At 28.6% G+C, this 25473-nt stretch overlaps 5 protein-coding genes across 6 annotated transcripts; 2 read left to right on the top strand and 3 right to left on the bottom strand.

Annotated features, from left to right (window-relative positions):
* Positions 1-902: 902 nt before the first annotated feature.
* On the top strand, positions 903-3843 carry LOC123295389. 2 transcript variants are annotated; one of them, XM_044876727.1, is made up of 2 exons: positions 903-1095; positions 3296-3843. In XM_044876727.1, exons 1-2 carry the CDS (start codon positions 1001-1003, stop codon positions 3720-3722), a joined length of 522 nt encoding a protein of 173 aa, XP_044732662.1. In that variant the 5' UTR covers positions 903-1000; the 3' UTR covers positions 3723-3843. The 2 variants fall into 2 exon arrangements, with proteins under 2 accessions (XP_044732662.1, XP_044732663.1); XM_044876728.1 differs by lacking the exon at positions 903-1095 and adding an exon at positions 1273-1483.
* A 2997-nt stretch (positions 3844-6840) lies between these two features.
* Positions 6841-9844, bottom strand: LOC123295379. The gene is made up of 3 exons (XM_044876713.1): positions 9707-9844; positions 8951-9205; positions 6841-7589 (listed from the first exon to the last, which is right to left on the bottom strand). Exons 1-3 carry the CDS (start codon positions 9842-9844, stop codon positions 6897-6899), a joined length of 1086 nt encoding a protein of 361 aa, XP_044732648.1. The 3' UTR covers positions 6841-6896.
* Positions 9845-13315: 3471 nt separating this feature from the next.
* LOC123295369 (BRCA1-associated RING domain protein 1-like) lies at positions 13316-16360 on the bottom strand. The gene is made up of 8 exons (XM_044876699.1): positions 16231-16360; positions 15964-16154; positions 15757-15891; positions 15447-15619; positions 14760-14956; positions 14407-14696; positions 14201-14322; positions 13316-13663 (listed from the first exon to the last, which is right to left on the bottom strand). The coding sequence occupies exons 1-8, from the start codon at positions 16323-16325 to the stop codon at positions 13334-13336; spliced, it is 1533 nt and encodes a 510-aa protein (XP_044732634.1). The 5' UTR covers positions 16326-16360; the 3' UTR covers positions 13316-13333.
* A 1565-nt stretch (positions 16361-17925) lies between these two features.
* Positions 17926-22270, top strand: LOC123295372. The gene is made up of 6 exons (XM_044876702.1): positions 17926-18040; positions 18868-19031; positions 19101-19770; positions 20205-20498; positions 21371-21479; positions 22024-22270. The coding sequence occupies exons 1-6, from the start codon at positions 17980-17982 to the stop codon at positions 22229-22231; spliced, it is 1506 nt and encodes a 501-aa protein (XP_044732637.1). The 5' UTR covers positions 17926-17979; the 3' UTR covers positions 22232-22270.
* Positions 22271-22447: 177 nt separating this feature from the next.
* Positions 22448-25087, bottom strand: LOC123295384 (TATA-box-binding protein 2). Its single transcript, XM_044876721.1, has 6 exons — positions 24738-25087; positions 24586-24662; positions 24272-24515; positions 23427-23530; positions 23033-23239; positions 22448-22950 (listed from the first exon to the last, which is right to left on the bottom strand). The coding sequence occupies exons 1-5, from the start codon at positions 24855-24857 to the stop codon at positions 23068-23070; spliced, it is 717 nt and encodes a 238-aa protein (XP_044732656.1). The 5' UTR covers positions 24858-25087; the 3' UTR covers positions 22448-22950; positions 23033-23067.
* Positions 25088-25473: the final 386 nt, after the last annotated feature.

Genomic DNA, 25473 nt, shown 5'->3' with positions numbered 1-25473 from the left:
CGAAAATTCGATTTTTAACTAATGAAGAATAGACAACTCTTGACTAAAAAATCTTGTGTGAATCTACACAACCTGTATATGCTCATAACGTAAGAAGGCCTCACATTGTGAAATAAATTTCGATCGAAAATTTAAAAAAGTTATTTAACTCAAGCGTGATTCAAGCATAGAATAGTATACATATGCATAGAATTTGTATAATATTCTATGGATTAAAACGAAAGACATCTATGTATGGAATATTTCAATTATTAGTTTACCAAAGTTTGTAAACCAAACCCTTCAATGAAGTTTCCTGGAAGGGTGATATACACGGTGATACAAAAATACGAAGAGAGCACACAGTACCGTCAGAGAATATATCGGTAAAAGTACCGTATTCTCTACTCTTGAACATAAGTCAAATTTTGAAAAAATCCAATTTGTAAATTAAGCGCCATTTCCGGATGGATATCCATTCCGTAAGGTTATATATTCTATGATATCCATCCATACAAACTGTTGGCCATACTCTATTATACGCCAATGGCTATATGGTACATTTGGAATTTGCCAATCAAGGGGGGGGGGAAAGAGACTTTATACGATCCGTTGAAAACTTCGAATTTTCTAACGAAGAAAATCTCAATTTATGCTGCGTCTATATATACTTGTTAATTTATTAATCGAGATAATTTTTTTAAAGTTAAATATAGTATTTTTATTAAAATAAATTTTTAATATTGATGAAAGAAAAAATTATGAAAGTTTTTTTTTCTCCTAAATGAAATGAAATATGCATTACATGCTTATTTTTTTTTAAATATTGAATAATAAATAAACAATTTGCTTCATAGATTTTGATGAGATCATGATTTTTATTCTCTTCAATTAAAACTTCTAAAAGAGGGGGAATTGTATCATATTTGGGTACTGTTAATTCGATTCTGCTTAATTTATTACTGTACAAAAAAATTAATTTCAATAAATAAACAAATATTATATCAATTATAAACCAAATATGTTTAAAAAACATAAAAAATCATCACATCATAATAATCGATCACATAAACATGATAAAAAATCGAAGTCTTATAATACTGTACGTTATCAACGGTATGTAATATTTACCTACAATCCTTTAATTAATTATATTAAGAATCCTATATATATGGGGTGAATGCATAAAAAAAACCTTACTACGTCATAAAAGATTTTTTTAATCTCATTCGTACATTTTGTTGATTTTTATTGCCAAGGTGCTAAAATATTGAGAGGTGTTAAATTTTGACATACTTGCAAGGTTAAATTCAAGAATAATTTTTTCATTATTTTAAAATGATCTAAATTACAAAAAAAATTTTATCGAATAACTTTATTTCAAAACTGTACAAACTCAAAGCATAATATTAGTGAAAAATAATATACCGTGTGAGACAAAGCCAGGAATGCATTTAAGTAATAATAAACAAATGTGATTTATGAGTGATTTAAGGCAATTAAGGTGAGTGATATCGGAATAAAATGTAATATGATCTAAACAATTCGATCCTTTGTATTATTATTAAGTACACGAATGGAATAAAAATATTAGTTTATTAAATTATTAGTGTTGAAACAATTAGGTATGGCGAATGAAAACGTATTTATTGCATTAATGTTAATTGCGTTAATTCTTTTATATTTTGTGTACATAAATGAAAAAATGTAAACAAATGATTAAGTATTTATTAATTGGTAGTGTTTTAGTATGTTAATTAGTTTTATTTAAATTTTTCACTAATTTGTGTTAATTATCTTATCAAAATAAAATATTTGAAATTTTTTTAAATAAAGTTTTAGTACAGGAAAATTAAATTAACCTGAAAATAATTTGTAACAAATTAAATTATTTTTGTTAATTGTTAGATTCATAAATCGATAAAGTTTTGTCAATGTTCCAAAATGATGAAATTTTCGTTAAAATTATGTTTGCCATAATTCAATTTTACCATAATTTTTTCAAAGAATCGACATATATTTTAATGATCTTTGATTTTGAAGTATTTGGATCGATACTCGATAGATTAAAACTCGCATAGGTATAATAAAACTACTCAAGTGTCGGTTATACGTAATTTACGTTAGTAATTATTTGAAATTATTTCAGGATTAGGACAAAACTTACGCGACTTAACTCTCTCGTTTATGTAAAATTTGTGGATCTTTTTGTGTTCCGCAAGAAAATTACATTCTGTAGACGAGCTCAGGCAAATTTTACTTCGGGAAATTATTAAATATCTGGCCGAGTAGTCGAAATTGATATTTTTGTATTGGCAGGAAGCATAGTAGGTGGAGATAAATCATGACTTTTTGACTAATTTTCAATTGTTTACATGTAAATGATATAGAAAATGTCAAATTAAAGCCAACGCAGAAACTTTGAAAAACTCGTGATGAAAAAGTGGAAACGCCTGAGCTTAAAGTGCAGTTGAAACATGATTTTTACAATTTTTTTTCGTGATTTTCAGGAATATTACCAGTGTTTTCAAGGAGTATTATATAAATAAATAAACATATATAGCCGAAATACTGAAAAGTCATCCCTAGCAATTTTAATTACCCGATCGAAACTTTGAGTTTCTGCGGAATATTCTGCTTTATAGAGTTTTCGCGAAGTATAGGTGGAGTTTAGATGGCATTTCAGCATTAGAAACGCGAGTTTTTATGTACAGTTGCGGCACGAGATTCATACGGTTTTGTTGAACTTTCTTTGAAACATTACCGGTCTTTACACGGAGTGTATCAAAGGTGTGTTGCTGATGTTCTTCCGGCGTATTGCCGATGTTTCTACAGAGTATTCACGTAGTGAATTTCGATGAAATCATCACCGGCAAGACAACACAAAAATTCGCGATGAAAACGTTAAAACGCCGTCTAAACTCCACTTATACATTGCGAAAACTCTACAAAACAGAATACTGTGCAAATCAATGTGCAGCGTTTGATTCTCAACTGCCTATAATAATTATTACAATAACCCTGTTATAACTTTATACAAAAATCAATTTCGGCCATGCATAAATAATTTCCCGGAGTAAAATTTGTCTGTACCCGTCTACAGAATACAATTTTCTTGACAAATAAAGGCAATTTCTTTGTTAATTTCTTAACAAAGAAAAGATAATAAACAAAAACACTTGTAAGTGTGAATTTTCTGTGTCAAATGAAAAAATCAGCAAAGTGGCATACCTTGACAGACATTTTCTTTATATGCCTGCCTATATTAAACAGCACCATGTTTATTTATATAAAAATAATTTGAATTTATTTTTAGTGACATGATGTCTGGAGATTCATCAACATTACCACTTCCAGGTGGTGAGCTAAAAGTAGACGTCAACTCCTACACACCAAATTCATCATTATTTGCAAATAACAAACATGTATATAACGAAGACACAGCAGCTGTTTTAGTTGATATGAAATTAAATAAAGATTTGGCAATTCAAACGGATCCTACTACATTACCGAATAATCAATTAGACAACAATGTTGATGAACAAACAGACACAAACGAAGGTGTAGGTGACGAAATGAAAACTATACCATTAGTGGATGATTCCCCAACAGAAGAAGTGGATGCTATATATAAACGTAATAGCGTACAGAAAATCAACGAAGATGACGGTCAAGAGAAAGAAGAATGTGTTGTTAAATGTTTGTATTATGCAATACAATGTTGTGAGTGTACGATACAATAAGTGGAATTATTATATTATAACATAATTCAATGTTTAATAGTGCCTTCCAAAACTCTCACAAGTAGTTTGTATACATGTTTGGTATTGTAATATTTTTTCTGAGATAAATAGGAGAAAAATAGATGCATTCTTTAGTAATATATAAGTAATATACAGCTAAGTCCTTTTATAAGAAATGTTAAGGGACAATTAGATAGCAAAATTTGTTGGATAAAAAGTACGGCATCTCAAAAAGTCCTTGAATTTTACTTAGATTTTCAAAAGTCAAATAGAACACCACTTTCAGTTCGAAAGTTCCTTGTAAAATAACCAACATTTTTGCGAAATATGAATAGATTCGGTAGAATTTAAATCCAAAATTTCTGATTGAAAGTAGTCTTCTATCTGTTATCAGTTTCGAAATCAAGTTTACATTTTGATGACTCTGGATATCAAAGTTAAATTCAAGCTCTTTTTAAAATGCCTTCCTTTGTATTCAACAATTTTTGTTTGATCCCTTTTTCGAATAGTGTCCAAGGACATCAGGAACATACTACTCTATATATTTGAATATTGAATTGAAACTTCTATAACACATCTAACCATAAACTTAGAGTTCTGTTTTTGAAGCAAAAACCGATCTACTCTGACCTGATAGAGTCGTGAGTTTGTTGGTTTTCAACGCTTAGAAAATGAATAGGATAACTTATTTTTCCAGAGAAACACTTGAAATTTTTTAAAATTTGTTCATCGTACTATCCTGAGTACATCTATTGACAAAAAATTTCTGACGCAGGAGAATGAGGTACTTAGAAAAATTTATTTTCAATAATCAAAAACAATTTTATTTCAGGATTGTTTAAAAACAGTGTTTCTATTATCAGCACAACACTTTGGGGCTAGGCGAGCCAGGCTTATAGAGATTGGCAGAGTTTCATGCCAAAAATCAGACACCCTTAAAACAATAAGTTACATTTTATCTGACAAGATATTTGGCTTTTGGCATCTCTCAAGCCTTTTCCACCGACCAAAAAACGTGCCAACTCAATCTCTTTCATCTTCTTCAAGCCTAGTTCGTTTCCTCTAGTTCTAACGCCATTGTAACTTTCCATTCTATTCATAAATAGCAAACTTATCCATCCAGTTGTTGAAGTTAGGTTTATATAGGTTGTGTGGTGATGAAGTTGATGGAGTACCGGAATGTGATAAAAATTAATAAATGTACTTCTATTGGTTATAGAAATTTCAATTCAATCAATGTGTTTGTAAGAATGGAGCACCTAAACACTTTATCATCTCAATAGAAGACACAAATTGCGGTATACTAAGTCGTGTCGGTCGAACCTATTTACATTCTAAACATAGCTAATGTTTAAATACTCTGTAAACTGAGTATTTCTTTTTTTAATATTTCTTCAGAGAAATATTTCCACTAGGGCTCCTTTGAACCTAACCGCTTTACAATCGAAATTGGCAATTGTTCAGAAAATGGAATTTTTCTCGATAAAATTGATTTTTTCAAATATTTGTTTGTTTGTCTTTAAAAGTATGAATTTTCCGATCGACAAGTGAATTTTAAGATTTATTGAGGTAATAAACCCAAGAGGCAGCTAACAATATTTTATTAACAAGAAAACGTTTTGAATTATAAAGACTGAATAAAATAACTCTCACCATTCAGCAATTAAATTTATCTATTTTGATTGTATTGGCTTTTTAAGAATTTTTTTCAAAACAAAATATATAGTTAAATTGTATTATAATACTATAATCTATGAGAGGGGTTAACCCTTACGGCGAACTTTTGATATGATACGGTTCAGAATATGATGTGTTATTTTGTTTTGACACTTAAATCTGTTGATAATCTACATTTTTAAGAAAATTTTCGAATTTTTAAAGGTGCTATATTTAAAATAAGTTATAAGAATCTCTTTTAAAACATTCCTAATATACAAACATATTTTTTACGTTTTAAATACTTTTCTCGAAATGAAATTCTTTTGATTATATTATGACTAAGTACATTCCTAATAGAGTTATAGATCAGAAACCATAAATTTTTTATAATATCAGTTATTTCACTGGATTACTGATCGAAATGTTAACCGCTCAGCGACGGCCGTTCAAAACAAGGGCCATTTCTATAACTATTTGGTCATTTCAAATTGTCAAGGCTAAAAAAGTGACTGCATCCTGGTCGATAATTTACTGAGCGCTCGTATCAGCAAAATACCAATACAGCAATTGTTAATAACTATATTAGAGTATTATAAATTGTGCGAGTACATTAATTTATAAAAAAAAATACTCGATATATCACACCATGTGATAAACCATCAAACAAAATTAGGTGCTATAAATTCAAAATTAAAATCCGTATTCGCGGATCTAGTACCTTCCTTACAATATTTAAAAGAAAAATTGCTGTTTACGACCAACAAAACATCAATACATTATTATTGCTCAAATAAAATATCATCTGATTCTGGACAAATTAAATTTTCTTTGATAAAATGGTGCAATATCATTTTAATTTTACATTATTTTCTTTTATTGTAATTGATATTATTTTATTTACCAATTTCATTTTTTCCATAATTATTTCAATTTTAAAATAGATAGGCAACTCACCACTTCTCTGATGCGATGCCTTAATAATTTTAATATAAGGATTACATAAGCATACATATGAATTGTACAAGTATATTTTGATTAAAATTTATTCATTTGAATGTTATTGTTTTTGAACTTTCCATGGACGATCCTCAATTAACTCCAAAATATACAACCACACTCTTCCTCCAAATTCCTTGGGATTGATGGGGACTTCACAATTCATTTATAATAGTATTCTGAACATTCATACCAATTTTTAGCTCTATGGGAATTTTTGTAACCTTGAAAGTGTAATTTGACTGGATAATATACCAAAATTTTGTTGGTAGCATCAATATTTTTAAGCGTTACAAATTTGGAACTAAACTTGGTATACCTTGATATATTTCAAATATACATGGTATAAAAAATAACGAATAGAATATAAAATACTTTTTAACGAGGAAAATTAAATAAATACATATTACAAAAATTATTTTTTTATTAACAAAATTGTAATTTCTTTTTTTTTTTTTTTAATATTAAAATTAAGAATGAGTACAAGTAAGAATTATATAATCGGTGTTTTATAATAAATTAACTAATAATATTATTAATTAGTGAGCTGCTTTCATTTGTAGCATTATGTTCTAAAGTAATCAATTCAGTTACAGCTTTATCTAAAGATACCTTTACAAACAAAGGTTTTGAAGTTTTAACATAATAATTAGATTCATTAAAGCCATGTGTTAAACCCAATACAATACTTAAAGCCGATACATCATAATTATGACAACCAGAATAACGATAATGAGGTTTTTTATCAAATCGACATCCACCAGATTGGGCCCCAATTGGTAACATACAATCAGCAGTTAATGCACATTGTACCCATGGTAACATTATATTTTTATGTATACTTGCTTTATTAATTATAATTAAACGATCAATTTCTGCCATTTGTAAAAAATAAAAATTATCTGGTTCAGTGTGAAAATAATCAAACATTTTTGGATGTGTTAAGCTGCTAACTGCATTTGCCATTGGCCAAACTAATATACCCGAGCCATGTAATGCACGTTGATATAAATTTAAAATTTTTGTTAAAGATGTATGCTTAGCTAAGCGTTGATTATTCTCTAAAAATATAATTGCTCCCGTTTTACATAAAGCATCTTGAATGATTAATGGTCGATAAGCATGTCCTCTATCGTCATCAATATGCGATGGAAATTCATTCAAATCATAATTTATTATTTGACAATGACTATTATTGCAATAATTGATTAACTGAAAACAAATTTATAATTAATAATTTTTTTTTTTTTAATTTAAAATCATATTTTACAATGTGTTCAGTTTTCATCTAGGCATAGGCTTATCACGAGTATGACAGAATACATGTGTTAAGCAATGCATCTAAGAAAGAGGTATTATAGACATGTATTGAAGCTTCGATACGCGTTGAGTTAGTTGTAAGACGTTTGGAGAGTGAAGGTTTCTTAATTGAACAGTGAACTACTCAGTAAGTTCAGACTTTAGTATTTCATTTAACACCTATAATACCTCTTACTTAGATGCATTGCTTAACGCATGTACTCTGTCATACTCGTGGTAGACGTCTATGCCTAGGTGTAAACTGAACGCATTGTATACTGGATGGAACAGTAACTATTACCACCTTAAATATTTTCGACTTCGAAAGTCCCAGAGAAAAATTAATGTAATTATGGAATTTTTAATAAATTTATGAGAATTAGGGTAAAAATTAGAATTATTATTTACTGACTGTTTAATTACACAACTTGATGTTGACCTTTAATTGACTCTGAAGGATAATAATTTTTGGTCCAGCCTGTATGCAAAATGGACCATTTTAATCTGTTATGGCCAATAGCTCATTTTATAGTTAACCAATCAAAAAATAACTTAAACAAAACTTGCAGACTTTGATGGGGGACATCATGTTCTGACATCAGATTGAACCTAGGTCTCCGGATTGCTTTAACAGTCAATTTAGATCCTAAAAGGTAAGAGATCAAATGTTTTTCGAAAATCATTAGTTTTCGGTGGAAATACCTCTTAAAAAAATATTATTATGGAATTTAATCGATAGACAACACGCTGGCTACGGAAAATGCTTTGGCCAAACGTTCTCAAAGGCATTTGACCTTCATCTTCAAATGATCTTTAAATTTTACCTGGGCTTAAAATTTATTAACATAGACGAATTACCTTTATTGTACTTGATGACTTTTGCCTTAAACATTTTACTAAAGCAAGCGTATTTTCTTTCGATTAAATGCAATAATGACATATCTTTAAGTCGCATTTCCTCCGAAAGCTAACGATTTTCGAAAAAATGTTTTTAGTAAAAATTGTTAGTTTTTTATGAGGATTAACTTTCTAATTTAAATTATTATTCTATATATTATATATCTCTTATCTTTTAGGATCTAAATTGACTACTAAAGCATCCCGGAGGACTAAGTCCAATCTGATGTCAGAACATGGATGTCCCCATCAAACTCTGCAACTTTGTAAGTTATTTTTTAATTGGCTAACTACAAACCCAGCTATTAGCCATAATAGATTAAAATGATCCATCCTGTATATAAACTATATATTATATATAATAGCATTATACTAACTGTCTGTAATCCGCCATAGCTTAAACCAATATCATACACAAGTATCGTATGATTCAGTAAAACTTTCGTAATATTAAGTATTAAACCTACAGCTTGACTCTGTTGTCCTTCGCGTACATAAGTTACAAACACTGGTAACGATGTATTTTGCCATATTGCATTTGGATACAAACGTGGATTTTCAGTGAAACACAATTTTTTTAAATATTTTTCACTAGCAACAAAGTTTTTTTGTTCTGCATCACGTAAATTATCCTAAAAAGAATACAAAAAGAATGTAAAAACATTTATTTAAATTGTCTAATCAAAGAATCGATTATCGGTATGGCTCTTTGCTATTTTTGATGACAATCTGTTCAGGTAATAAAAAATACAGGTGTCTCTAGAAGGTCTGTACAATACTCTTACAGATATAGTACAGCTCAAAGTAAGTCGGCTTCGCTAAACTTGCCTTAGTACTGAGCCGCTTCGTTTAAGAGCTAGACTAGTCGCATCAATGAATGCTTTTATTTTGCAGTCCTCAAGAACACTCCAATTTTGATGATTTTTTAAATATTTCTTTTTTTATATTATTTAAAATCATAAACCTTTCAGAGGGCGAAAATGATGTGAAGAGAAAAAAGACAATGACCCGAATGATATATCAACGCCCAACCTAAATCGGTAATAATAGAAGTTTAAAATTTCGAGGGGATATTGATTTTATACTATAGATATCATTTAAGAAAAGATTTTTCGATATTAATGAATACATACCTGAAAATTACGAATTTGTTGATGTGTAGATGTTACAATATTTTGTAATGAATCAGATTGTTGAGATCCAAAAATAATTAAAAAAACGGTTGTTACAAACACGCATGAAATAAATATTAAGAAGCTTTTAGTACGCATTTGGAGAAAATTAAAAACGTTATCTGAAAATCAATAAAACAACTTTTTATTTTAAAATTTATTTAGTCAGGGAGCTAGTATGTACATGTATTGGTTTAAATTTTAGTCCAGAATGGCTACATAGACCGTGGGTTTCAATACATACTTGAAACTTTGTGAGTGGCTTCCTTTGGACAAGTCTACCAAACTTCTTCTCTAGGACTATTTTTGAAAGTGCTGCGTTTTCGAATGATAATGATAACGTCATATTTAAGCTATCGGCCTGAAAAAAACGCAGCAGGGAATTTATCGAGCACTATGACCACTTGATAACATTAATAATTATTACAAATTCCCTGCTGCGTTTTTTTCAGATCGATAGCTTAAATATGACATTACATGCTCATTTAAAAACTCAGCACTTTCGAAAAAAAGTCGTCGAAAGAAAGTTTGGTAGACTCGTCAAAAGAAAGTCACTCTTTCAAGTAGGTATGTATTAACCGTTTAACAAAAAGGGTGCTGTTCCGTGGACTAACATTACTTCAAAGTCGTAATACAAATACAAGGGAGGACTTGAAATTTTTTTAAATTCCTTGAATTCTAACTATTTTTTATAGTAATCTAACGAATTTAAAAAATCTCAACATAATTTCTTTAGTGATTTTGTAAAAAGCGTACACGATCAAGAAGCGAGTTATTATTTTAAATAGGTAAATATGCATTCTATTAAGATTGGGTGAGATAATGGAGAATATTATTCTGAATACAAAAGTTATGAAGAGTTGAAATTATCAAATCAGGAGATTATAAAATGCATATTTATACAATTTCTATCTAAAGAATTATGCCACCAGCTCTGTGGCTATAAAAATAATAAACTTAACTTTCAACATCCCGCTTTGAATCATAATAAAATATTTGAGTAAGCTATCTATTACCAAGTCTTTTGTATAGTGACGTCACGGAGGAAAAATTTAAGATTTTAAACGGTATTGAAAAGTAAGTTAATTAGTTACCTAATTAAATGATTAATTTTAATTAATTATTTTATACTGACTAACTACTTAACGTTTCATTGAACTTTCTTAATTTAAAAACTATTTGTTCAAAATTCAAATCACGATATTGAACAACTTTCAAAAATTTATCTATAAATAATCAAATGCCCTTCAAATACCATAAAAAGTTTTTTTCTAAAATTTACCGGATGCTTTCACAAAATTATAAAATGGTTCTAATTCATGCAATAAATTTTCCATAAGGAAAAATCCATTTCAAAAAAAAATTTAAATGTTTATTTACCTGCATATGACTGACTATTGTTATTTATAATTATGTGCTTGCATTTTTTTTAATAACAAATTTTCACTGTTATATCTTCTGAAGTAAATATTGATTTCTATTAACCAAAAAATAATGTATACTAATATATTTCATATTAATGAAAATTAATATTCAAATAATTATCGTCTTTTTAAGTCTCAATTTGTTAAATTTGTAATAAACATCTATATGATGTTGTTGCAAGTCCTATGAAAATATAAGTCATAATATACATGTTTTAACTCAACGATAAACAAATGTCACAAACATTGATCTAACTACTGAATGTAACAAATTAATTTGTCTTGAATCTATGTTAGACCAACTGAATTCGTTAAGGACATCAACAAAAACAGAATCAAATTACTTATACTTCTACCACAAGTAATAAAACTGAAGGTAAGGTAACTGATTTAGGTTTAGTATATGTTCACGCTTATTATATTTAGAGTAAACATGGGTTCATAGGTAGCTAGGTACTCCCTATACTTCATTTACAGACTATATCAAATCTGACCCTTATTACCGAAATTGGAATCTCTTTTGAAACTTAATTTCATCTGTTTCGTAAGAAGTAGATATTTTTTAATATTCAATAATGATTCGATATTAGAAAGATTAGGATAAGCTAAACGACACTGGCACCCCCTCAAGCTACATTAATGTCATTCATGAAACTTTTTTTTTACCAAACTATCTGAATTATCTAAACTATCCATAAAATATAATTAACCCAATCAAATTGTACACAATTTGATTTGGTTTGTTTATTTAGTTAAGTATAAAGGGGTAGTAAATGCTCATTTAATCAAATCGTTTGAAGGGCTGTTAGCAAAAACAAAATATAGACATATAGTAGTGGGCTGCTATTGTCATATAGTCTGACTACTTTTGATAAACCTTTTTAATTTGGACAGATAGCAAGAAGGGATGTAAAAATTGAAAATAATCGCTATTTATTTTGATACATTCGTTTTTTTTTTAAACATTCAGTCCGAAATCCAAAACGAAAAAGAACTATGAAATTTGTTGCGCTTATTGAGCTATGAAAAGATAGAGCTATGATGATTATCTGTACCATAGACCTATTTACTGGTAGACTGAACCACAGACAGCAAGTATTTTGTTAAATACAGCTAGTGACAACGAAATCGTACTATCACTGTTAGTAGTGATGGACAACCAATTACAGTTTTTTTTTATCAATCATAAAATAGCTATTTTCATCATCGATCAAATAAAATAATGATACTGAAAATTTAATTCTATAAAAATTAAGCCAGTCGAGAGTGGACACATTTTTACTCATTACTTACGAATATCTCATCGAAAGCAGTTGCCAAGTTTGTACTTGACATTAGTATTATTTGACTAAATACTTACGGTCTACGGTATAATCTCGTCATCTATAACAATTTTTTTAAATAAATTCGGGGAGTTATCTTACAGGTCTATATGTTTTTAAGTCTGTACCATTAGTATTTCATTTCCAAAATTATTATTATGTTGGTAATATTCTTTTTTTGTTTATTTTATTAATTTGTCGATTGAAAATACCCGCTAATAAAAGTTTTAAAATTATGATGAGTATCAAAAAAATCGGACCTCATGGATTATGGCATTTATCGAATCACTCAATTAAACATTGAACATATATTAATTGATTTTTAATTTATTTATATCTAATATCTATTTTGAAGTACAAATTTCATAGAAGGGAATTTTAAAATCGGAGAAGGAATTTCCGGTTTAGAAATAAAACTCACAAATTATAAAGTTATAAATTTCTTTTAAAGCACCTCCATATAAACAATTTTATGATAAAACTTTAAAATTGTTTTTGCAAAATAATTTACATTATTTTGCAAAAAATAAACAAATATTTTATATTAGTAAAATAGCGCTTTCGTTCTGTTATGTTTTACAGAACGAACACTTTAATTTTCTTCTAGAAACTATATTTTAATGTACATCAGAATAAAAGCGAGCATTAAATATTTTAAATCGCTTATTTTTGCTGAACAAGCCCATTGACTTGTCATAGTTAGCAAGTTAGCTTTCATACTCAATCGCATTAGAATACTCTGTATACATGTGATATTGTTTTTCTAATAAAACAGTTTTTGTAAAATTATTTTCTCTTTCTATTGATATAAAAAAAAAGGGGATGTTGTGCTTGAAAAAATTTTAATAAGAAATTTCAAAAATTTGAATACATTTCAATAACCAAGAAACGTGTAAAGTATGAATTTCAGGAAATCGGTATTCTGGCTGTAATGGGTCACCTAAATAAATAATATAATTTGCGCATTGTTCTAACTTTCCACGGGCATGAAAAGGAAAACACTTCTTTTGGTCCGATAGAGATTCTGGGCGTGGACATCGTTTTAAAATTGTACCATTTCCTGCTAATATTAAATTAATCAAATCTTGTTTTGTAAGTGTTAATTTATTAGCCTTATCTTCATATTTTAGACCGTGTATATAGAAATTACATCCATCAAATAATTTTGGACCCTGCAAAAATAAATATGTTGTATTTAATGACGGTTGATACGATTATGAAGGAAATCAGACTCTAAAACGAGATTTTAAATGCAAATCGCCATTATTAAATGTTTAGACGGTTAAGGTTTTTTCCATCGACATAATAGAGAACGAGATATCTTCCAAAGAGAAAAAACTTAGTTCTCTGAATAGTAGTATATTACTTCAATAAATCTGCCAACACTCAGTAAACCGTTCAAACATTTTTAATTGTCTGCTACAATTCAAAACTATTTAAAACCATTCGGCATCATTCTATATAGTTTTAAATTTTGAGTGAAGTTAATATATAATTCGTTTGATAAATTATTTCGCTTGCTACATCCATGAATATGAGAGAGTACATATACATATAGCAATGTCTATAAGAAAGATACAATTATATGTTTTCTTTCAGGCTTGCTTGTGTCAATTCCCGATAGTAGTATTTTTATTTTGGGTATTGACATCAGAAACGTTACAAATATTTAGTGTTTAAAATATGATTTGTTGTTTTAAAATGCATACCAATAACTGTTGACATAATCTTGATTTTCTGGCCGCATTACTTTTCGGAAAATTTCTGGTGCTGGTTATTTCATAACTTGTAGGATCTACAACATTTTTGATTCTACAACATTCATGATACCCTGTAAAAAAAAAAGGTTAAACTCTGATAACGGACTCCACAAATGATTAACGACTCCCTCAAATGATATTCATGTCTAACTTACAATCAAGTTTAACAATCCATAATCCGTGTAATATTGCGTTAAGGATTACAAATGAAACATCACATAACTGCGATGCCACTATCAAGACAGTATTTTTATTTGAGAACGTTACATTGGTTTTTAAAACTTTAAAACTGAAGTTTTCATTCGTTATTGCTTGAACTTTCGTTTTGATGTCTGGCATGAGGATAAGATCTATATTATATGGTAATAAAATGATTTTTGGTTGATTATTTCTGACCAGTTTTGTACTTTCTATTACTTCCTTTAGTTTCTCATTTGCAAGATCTCTGTAAAAAAAAAAAACGATTATCTGTTTGTCGAAAATGTTTGTAAACATCTAATAAACGTACAAAGGTGTGACACCTTCGTAAGTTCTAGCTTGAATTTCAGCTCCAGATTCTATTAATTCTTTAACTATTTCTGGATGCGCATGCTTAACTGCAATATGAAGAGGTGTATCATATGACTTGCTTGGTGCATTAATAATGGCTCCAGCTTGCAATAGTAATTTCACAATATTTAAATGTCCAGCTTTACAGGCCTCATGCTAAAAATAAAAAATAATAATAATTGAGTGTAAAAAACAAAAACGTGTTTGGTGTTTGATATTTAAAAAAAACTCGTGAACAGCAGAGTTTCATTAATCAAGTTGAACCCTCCCCCTCCCCCCATTTAATGTTTAGGATTGGCTAGATGCTTTGTTTTGAAATACACATCAAGAAAAAAATTACATATCAATTTTCAACCCTCTAGCTCTGTTAGAGGGGCTGAGGAGGTATGAAAAGCCGTAAATAACGTAAAAAGACATGATTTTGTGGTATAAAAAAGGGGATAGTGGGGTTGGGAAGTTGAGTACCGAAAAAGGTATATCCTTGAGGCCAACTCATGTTCCTACCAATCAGAGAACGCCAAAGAACTCTCCCTTATATCTATTATTTCCCTGCTATTCACTATTTTTGGAACATTCTGTATATTAGATACACATTATATAGAGTGCAAAAAAAAAACTTAATTTGATTGTTATTGGTAAATCTTACCAATGGTGTCCAATTATAATTGTCTGGAATATTCACAGTTATGTTATTGGTAATATAATTTTTGACTATTTCAATATCTCCCGATATACAAGCTTTATGAAGTACGGTTTCTCCAACTTTATTACGTTTTTTTATGTCCATAGGTTCCTTCTTTACACTATGACAACATACAACTGCAAAAAACAAATATTGAGATTAATCGGGGAAATAAAATCGAAAAAACTGTCTGACCCTGTAATGGAAGATCGATTCCTGGGTCAATATTTTATTTCCTCGATTAAATTGAATGTACATATTATTTAATTCTTACTTTTTGGATACAAAGTATTCCTGAATCCATTTGGTAAATCAATTGGACCATTTTCTGTGGGACTGGAATATTCACTTATCGATTCATTTTTTTTAGTCGAGTTTTTGGATGTATTTTGTTTTTCATTTTTATCGCCTGTGAAAATAACTATAACTTTATTATCTTAGAAAACAGGCTAAATTACTAATAATATTATTGTTTTTATACTTCTATTTTTAATTATATCTTCAATACGGAATAAACATTGAATTTGATGTTTAGCATAAACATTTTCCAATAAATTTTCGTTTGAAAATGGTTTTTTACAGATTGGGCAATCGATTTTGGTTTGAATACAAACATCACAGAAACTATGTGAACAAGTTATTATTCTTAAAGGATTAAATGGTAAATTTTTGCTAAAATTTTAATAAAACATTAATCGTGTAGTTAAATTTTAATAACATATTAATCGTGTTTTATGGTAATACTAACCACACAACACATGTTAAAGAATCTTTTATTTTCTTCAATTGTAATGACACTACATTTAATGCAGCTTCTTCATTACATTTGGCACTTATGTTCATTTTCTCAATTAAAAATTTGGTAAATAAATAATATTTAGAACTCCTTAATGTGCACACCTAAAAAACATTTTTGGCGGTTCTTTAAATTAATATTTTTATTAATTTCCCAGATGGCAGTTGTTCTTGATTTTAGTATCATAAGTGTCATAGACCTACAAAATAAATACTCATGGCTATGGCTAGCGGAAGTCAGTGCCAAAAAATAATTCGTGAAGCGCAAATAATTAAAAAAAGTTAGGTGTAAAAGAATTATATGTGCAATATTTTCAATTGTTATATCTTTTGAATAGTTGAATATAAATTGATTTAGCCAGTACTATCAAAATCAATCCTGAGATTAAACAACTAAAATATGTTTACCTTTTTACGTTGTGACGCATATTATTGGTTTTTTTCAGTTGGTAACTCGGCCTAAACTGGCGACGTGACTTAATTTGACGCTCAAACTCAACGTCAAGCGTCAGTATGAAAATACACCTTTATTTTATGAAATTTTGAAAATGTAATTTTTTTGGGCCAAGTTGTTTAGGTAATAGAAGCCACGAACTGGTAATTTTACAATATTTTTTATGATATTAACATTTGCATTAAATAATTTTTCAGATTGCGTAGCAGTCAAGTGCTAACTTTCCAGAGACGCATATCTAGTACACGGCTGAAACTTTCATTGTCTTTTTGTTTGAAAATGTTTTCATTAGCTTAACGCGTTTAATAATTATTCACTAAATACGAATTATAATTTGTATCATATTATTGGCAAACGGGTGCCCTTAAAATCTGCATGTGAAATACAATAATTAATAGTTGCGGATTAAAACTTAGGACTGTCAGGTCTGAACCTATATTTAAGTTGTTTTATCAAGGCCAAACATTTTTTTCTTTAGGGTAAAAGATTTTACTTTAAATAGAAAGATTTTTTACTCAGACCAATCTACAACACACGCAGAATTCGTTACCCATTTAAATTTTCTCGCAATTGAGAGTGCGAACAGCCGCAGCCAATCAAAAGCAGGCATATTGCTTGAGGCAAACTAAAACCATGGATATAGAAATATTAAAATCTAAAACACACGAAATATTATCGTTCTATTTGAATTTCCCGCAAATGAGAACCGCAGCCAATCAAAAGTAGGCGCATTGCTTCCCCCCTGAGTGATACACTCCCCTCGTCTAAAGTAGGACTTTATACTACATCCCTACTATAATTACTAGATCCTTGCTTATAACGATTCTGTCAGTCTGGCTTTAAGTAAGTCTGTGATCTTGTATTTTACTTTTTAGGTTTATGGTTTTAAAGTTCGGTTATAAACAAATTTCGTAGGGTTTATTATACGATGACACTACACAACAGCCGTGAGAAATGTCATCAATATTTTGATAAAATTTGACATATCAATCGGTGTTAAGGTGTATAAGATAATTTGCACTAAATAAATTAGATAAAACAGCGATTTTTAATTAATTTTTACAAACTTTCATGTTAGTCTTAATATTTTTTTTTTTTTGTAATGTATTCATTGACTTCTTACTTTTAAAAAATAATTAATATTTGTGTAATTGATTACAGGTTACATTATATTGCGAATTTAATAATTATAGATGGGAGTATTAATATTGTAAATAAATATGTGAATGATATATTTAAATACTAAAAATGATCAGTCAATCTTTTTTTATTTATACTGTTCTACAAATCTTCATTTTAGTTGACGTGGGTATGTAAAATATAAATTTTTTAAACCGAATCATCATTGAGAATTAATATACAAAATAAATAAAAAAGTTACACCTTTTGTTCCTTGATATCTTATTAAAAGATCTCTACCAGAACTATGGGCGAAGCCTATCTTTTATAAAATCAGACCCATCATTGGCAATTAGAAAAAATATATTTCGAATATCCTGCTATACAAATATTTTTCTTCCTTAATAATATTCATGAAATTAAAATTTGATTCAAATATTTTTCTTCCGTAACTTTAATGACTGGGCATTTCAACTAAACCATTATTTTAGTAATTAATATCTTTTTAATTACTTAAAATTAATTAATAAAAGTACAAATTCAATGAGGGCATTTAAAAATTTCTAAAATTTAAATTCAAATTTTTATACGGATGTGACATCAAAGTACGCGCTTGTCAAATTTGTTGACATACTGTATGATATTAATTTTTTACATTTTATATGATATTTCATTAAATTATACTATTCTACGACTTTTTATTAGAAAACTTAATAATAACGAGTGTAAATTCTGTGTTGTAAATTCATTTTTTTAAAGTGTAAATTATACATTGAACTGTCACCAATTGACAGATCACGTACTTATACGTCATCAACATAGAGCACCAAAAAACTACGCTTAAATATCTCAAAATTATAATGTATTTTTAATATTTGTTTACACTTAAATACAGTATTTTTAAGCAGTATTTATATTTTTTACTTTGTTCTAACGGTGTAAACAATGAATTTTTCATATAAAAAATATATAAAAAATACATAAATATTCCCTATTATTTAAATATTTTTTTTTTAGTTTATAGTAGTAGTTTAAAAGTTGAATTATCAAGTAATGGACCGATTATCTTGGGTGCCAACATTATGTTTAATGCTCATTTGCAAAATGCTGATGGCTCCATTCCAACTGGAAAATATAGGTATGTTTGGCAAGACAATTCCCTTTGGGAAAATAAAAAAGAGGTAGGATTTGTTTTACAGATGTAAAAGTATTATTTCAAATAGTTCTAATATTAGTTGAAATTTTTTTAGATAATATTAGATTCGCCATCATGTTTTTACAATTTATCATATAGCCCAAAAAAATATCCACCAGGTCCATATGTGATGCAAGTAGAGGTGTATGATTTAAGTGGTATATTTCCATGGCCATGGCCTGAAACTTCAGGACGTTTGCTATTTGAATTAACAACATTACTAAATGGAAAAATGCAATTACTTCAAGGTACTCAAATTCAATCTGGAATTTATGTCGCCAGCGGTGAAATCAAACAGGAAATTGTTCTATCACAACCTGATTTTGATTATTTAAATGAAACTGCGACAAGTATACGAACTTTGTGGTTTTTGGATTGCAATCTAATTGGAAATGTAACTGGTTATAATATTACTACAAATTTTTCACGTCCCGAAGAATCTCATTCGATTGAGGCTATTGTTGTCGCAAGATTTGATCCAAAACCAACACCACCTCCACCACCAACACCTGCTCCAAGTAATATTACAACCACAACACCAAAACCTACAACTCAAACACCTTCAAATGTTACCACAAAAACCATTACAAAACGTGATGTAACATCTCAGAATAAATTTTATCCATTAAATATTTCACGTCCGTTTACTTGTAATAACAAAAGTTTAATAATACCAAGTCCGAATGAAACTTATGGATACTTTGAGCGAAATATTACTGTAAAAGGTAAGCAATTGTATAATGTAGAACAAGACCACGGATCTAGTAATGATTTTTCTTTACAAATTTTACTTTTCTTTTGAATATAAGATTATTTATTTATGTTTTCCACACACGTCAACCATATGTCAAACATGCTTCCATGCTTATAAACGAATCAAAAACACTTAAAGAAGGCTTTGAGCATACTTTCAGCATGCGCCTAGTTAACAGCCAAAAGAAAGTAGGCACAATGATACCCTGCCTCTTCCCCCTGAGTGAGACTCATCCCACTCGGTTATACTCCATCCCTTTTAAAATATTCCTATATCCATGAACAAGACACATCTTCATATAGAAAATGATTTTTTTTTGGAGTTAACTGAATTTTAGATAGAATCTGAATTGGTTTCAAAGGGTTTAATTAAAAATTTTAATTCATGTTTTTTAAAAATTTTCAGCACCTATTGAAAATGTTACAATATCGGGTAATAATTGGCTCCAACATGGAGAATTATTACGATTAAATGTAAGTTGTAAAGGATCATCACCAATTCGATATTGTCTTATATATGAAAATGGTATTAAAAATGCAACTGGAAATGAAACATGTGAATTTGCTCCATCGATATTAGACACCTGTAAATTTAATATTTATCGTTATTTTCGTGATGAAGATCAACATACAATATTTATAATATTACAAAATGATGTGACTAAAATTGTTAAACCAGTTGCTGTCACCATTTATAAAGGTATCTATAATTTTAATAAAAAATATGTAAAATATAAATAACACTTGAATAAGTTGACTTCTCTACGATAGTCTCATCAAATTAGGTGAAATTTCCTAAGATTTACTAAAATTTTAAGTACAGCAATGCCACTTATACCAATTTTTAGCTTTTTACTGGTAGAACAAAAATTTTGATATACGCAGAACAAAATTGTACATTGAAAATACAGTGTGTCCCCGGATAGAGGTAACTATACTTGTAAATTTTCTTATTTTGTATTTTAAGAAAAAAAGTCATTCTTTTAAGAAGTTTTGCTTATTATGAAAAGTATGTAGGAATATTTAAAACTTCTAAATAATGTATAGGGTAGCCAAAAATTTGGTATCACTATTTTTTTTTCTTTGGGCAAACTTCCAAATTGTGATTCCAAATTTTTGGCTATCCTGTACATTATTAAGAAGTTTTAAATATACCTACAAACTTTTCAGAATAAGCAAAATTTCTTAGAAAGAATGACTTTTTTTCTTAAAATGTAAAATAAGGAAATTTACCAGTATAGTTACCTCTATCCGGGGACACACTATATATAAATCGATCGGAAACTTTAGTATTAGTCGTAGAATTGAAACGTGTCTTCATTCCATGATTTGTAAACTATATAAATATGGCCTTATGAATTTTCATGTTGATCGGATTTTAACAATTTGCTTGTGGAGTTTACTACTACATTTTTGGACCACGAATAAACGCGTTTTATAATTTTATATCAATTTATGTCCTGTATTTGTAATAAAAGTTTTGTTTTAAGTGAATTATTTTTTTTAATAAACATCTTTTGGTGGCCTTTGAGGATTAAATAATAAAATATATTATTTTGATTTTTTTTTCAGCCATTCATCATCCACAATTATCTGTTATTGTGGTGCCAGTGTCATTTAGTTTAGTTGCTGTTGTTTTAATAGTGTTTGGAGTTGCCTATTATGTTCAAAGTCGAAACAGGTATGTCTGATTTATAGCTATTTTCCAATTGAAATGATACTTTTTAAAATTTACTTGTGTAAAAGTTCAGTGGTTATTTTAAACTATTTACCAATAATATATACATACATATTTAATAACAATATGACTACAGGAAAACACTCATACCTACTTTTTCCCTCATTAAACTTTCATAATAGGGAATATTCATGAAATTTAAATTTGCTTCAAATATTTTTCTTCCGTAACTTTAATGACTGGACATTATAACTAAACCATTATTTTAGTAATTAATATCTTTTTAATTACTTAAAATTAATTAATAAAAGTACAAATTCAGTGAGGGCATTTAAAAATTTCTAAAACGGAAATTCAAATTTTTATACGGACGTGACATCATAGTAGGGGCTTGTCAAATTTGTTGACATGCTGTATGATATTAATTACTTACATTTTACTTACTTTTTCCCTCATAAAACATTCAGAATTGGTATTAGCTATTTAAGTGGACGGGTATCAGGTAGTTTTTTTAAAAAATTTTACGATTTTTCATTAACATTCATAGGTTTATTGTGGAGGTAGCTGATTTTGATTTTGGTCAACAATATGCTGAAATGGAATATAAAACATTCGGTCAGCGTTTAGGAGAGGCATTTTCAGAAACATACATTGGAAATTTATTGTATCAATATTTTAATAAAGATAAATATATGCCAAATGGAAATGCTGGCGGCGCTGGCACTTCTGGTTTTAAATATGGAAGTATGACGTGATTTTTATTTTTGTTTTTTTATATTTATACATACTTTTAAAGTTATTCTTATTAATATTATTATTATTATTGTATTATATCTGATTGTATTTAATTATTATTTTAATGTTATAAATTTTAAAAAAGTCATTTTATTCTCAAAGATTTTATTTTTGTAAAATTTCTCTGGTTGAATTAAATAAATTATTATTCTTCAGATTTTTTGTAAGAGTGTTGAAAATTTGGATTGAAATCTTTTTAAAGACTAAAGGAGGGGGAAGATTATGCTGATGAGGGATTACATAACGAGTTTTTCATCCGAAATGGAACTAGATTTCTAATATTAAGTTTCTATTACCAAATATTACGTAAGAATGAATTTTACTCCACCTCCCTTAGACAAGGACATTTTTACACCCCCCGCCTCCTTAGATAATTAATGAATGGCCCCTTATGGTATATTTTGTTGCTATACCAGACTTTTGTTTGTGTTCCACTTAAATGAAGCTTTTATTTTTTTCACATTAGTTTTGGATCTTGGAGAAGGATGACACATTTTCTTATTCTGAAGGGTCCATATTATCAGTGGCCGTTTTCCACTTATATTCCCACAACCATAAATACTCTCTGCACTTCATACAACATAGCTAATGGCCAGTTATATTTGTATCATCCGATTCCTTGAAATATGGGAGGCTACGGAATACGAATACGTTTTGATTTGTACTTCAGGATGTGGTTCTAGGATCGAAATAGAATAATATTACAAAAATTAACATTATAAAACGAAATTTTATGTTCTTAATAATTAATTAGTACATACAAAATAAATAACAGTGTGTAAATGAAATAATAATTTTAATTCTTGCGAAAACTTTTTAGGATTGGATAAATATTATCAAATGCCTCTTTTATGTCTTGTCTATTTTTTGCGCCTGTGAATACAATTTTTCCATTTACAAATATAAGTAACACCAATCGAGGTTTTACCATTCGATACACTAATCCAGGAAATAGTTCGGGTTCATAACTGAAATTAAAATTCTGTTTGATTAATTTCAAATAATATAAAATTTGTTTTTTTAAATCATTTTCCATAGTACATCAATGAGTACAAGAGACAAGAGAAATGTATATGCATTCTCTCTCACACTCATTGATGTACTATAGTAAATGATTTAAAAAGCACACAGTGTATAAATAATTAATTTATTTACCAACTGAACTGTCCATGTGCATGATATAAATTCTCCAATTTAATGGGAAAGCGTAAATCACAAGTTGCAACCAAATTTTGTACTTTAAAATCCGTAAATTTGATCTGCAAATTATTAAAAAAAATTACTCTACCTAATATTAATAAAATCGAATAATTTTGCTGACACTGCCTAGAAAAAATTTGGTACAATTTTTTTTCCATAGAATTCTAGTTAGTACTTCATAAAACTATAAAATCCGTGTAATTAGGGGATAATTTACTTAAAACAAGTGACTGAGTTAATTATTGAAATACCCTGTATAGAAAATGTTGAAAATCACTGCTTGCATTATTTTTAATAAATTAGAAAAGTTTTAAAAAGTAACACAAGTATGGCGGCCTTTCGGTGGCCATTTGTTTTGATTTTCGAAAATTTTTAACCGATTTTACTCACGAGTAAACAGTGATGTTTACGGGCTATTTAATTAAATACCTCCTAGAGCACAGTTTCAACGATTAATACTTAGTTGGCCGTTTTGTACCAAAACAGTAAAATGTTTGGCAAAATGAGAAATTTTTGATAAAATGTAGCACGATTTTCGGAATATGTGGCAGAATCCGTTTAATCCGACATCCGTTTGGTAATCAGCGACCAAAAATACTCCCTAGAGCACAGTTCTGACATCGGATTTGTATACAGCAATCAAGTGATCTCCACTTTGTATAAAGAACATTTGGCATCGTACTCTCGCATAAATTTAGTAAGAAAATTTCCGATCAGACTTATTTAAAGTTTTTTAATTTTTTATTTTTTCTTCAGATTTTGATTAAAATTATAAAATTTAATAAATGGAAAACTCTTACCGAAAAACCTAATTTTTGAATAATTCGAGCAAATTTTTTTGTAGCAAGTAGGGCATCATTTTCGTTTCTAGCACCAGTGACCACTAATTTTCCAGAACGAAATATTAAAGATGTTGATCTTGGTTCTCGTATCCGCATTATCACGCCATGAAACCTGGATGGATTGTATTCTGAGTTACGAGTACGGGAATTTATCGTAGCCAAATCTAGTTCACATCCTAGTGAAACTGTTGCAACACAATTTCTAAACAGTTAAATAAATATTCTTAAGTATTCAGGAACTTTATACATAATATTTTTAATTTTAAACTTACTGTAATTGTACACTACCAATTAAATCTCCAGCAACCGCAGATGGTGGAGCGGTAAATGGAATTTTAGTTGGTGAAGCCTAAAAATGAATTATTATTAATAACTTGTCCATTCTTGTCGACTAAATTGTGTAATAAGAAGTTTGAAAATTTACATTTATTGTTGGTGTTGGCGGATTCCAGTTTGGCTTATTCGATCCTGTTGTGTTTTGAGTTCGTAATGGACTATTTAATATTAATTTTGGTGAACCCAAATCTGGGGCAACCTGATCCATTATAATATTTTGAACAGTTTATTCATAGCTTGCACTAATTAACATGAATAACATATGTAATCTTAAGATGTTTTCAAAATAAATGAACCGTACGATTTAAATTAATTAAACTAATTAATATATTTGCATTTCGATTTATAGATTATTACGAAGGTATCAGTTATCCATTGCATATCAATGCATTTATCTATAAAGTATAATTATCTTTAATGGAAAATATGTAAAACAATTTTTATGTGATTAAAGTACACACTAAAATGGAAAAGAAAACAATCAATTTACCTCATGGCAAATATCAGTTTGTTATATTATAGGGTGTGTTCAGTAAAACTAAAGAATGTTAAATTGTGGAGATTGTGACTGGTGCTCATGAAATACAGAAAAAAACAAAACTTTTACGCATCGATGTTCCTTTTTAACATTTTAGAATTTTTATAAGCTCTAAAATATAATTTTAAGACCCGTTTTTCAGCTTTTCAAATGACTTTTTGGAGTTTTTCCAAACATTAAAAATGCTGTATTTAAGTGTAAAAAAATTTAAAATACATTATAATTTTGAGATATTTAAACGCAGTTTTTTGGCGCTCTCTGTTGATGACGTATAAGTACGTGATCT

This window comes from Chrysoperla carnea, chromosome 3, assembly GCF_905475395.1.
Source record: "Chrysoperla carnea chromosome 3, inChrCarn1.1, whole genome shotgun sequence".
Lineage (NCBI taxonomy): Eukaryota > Metazoa > Arthropoda > Insecta > Neuroptera > Chrysopidae > Chrysoperla > Chrysoperla carnea.
This window is presented reverse-complemented; position numbering and strand designations above follow the sequence as displayed.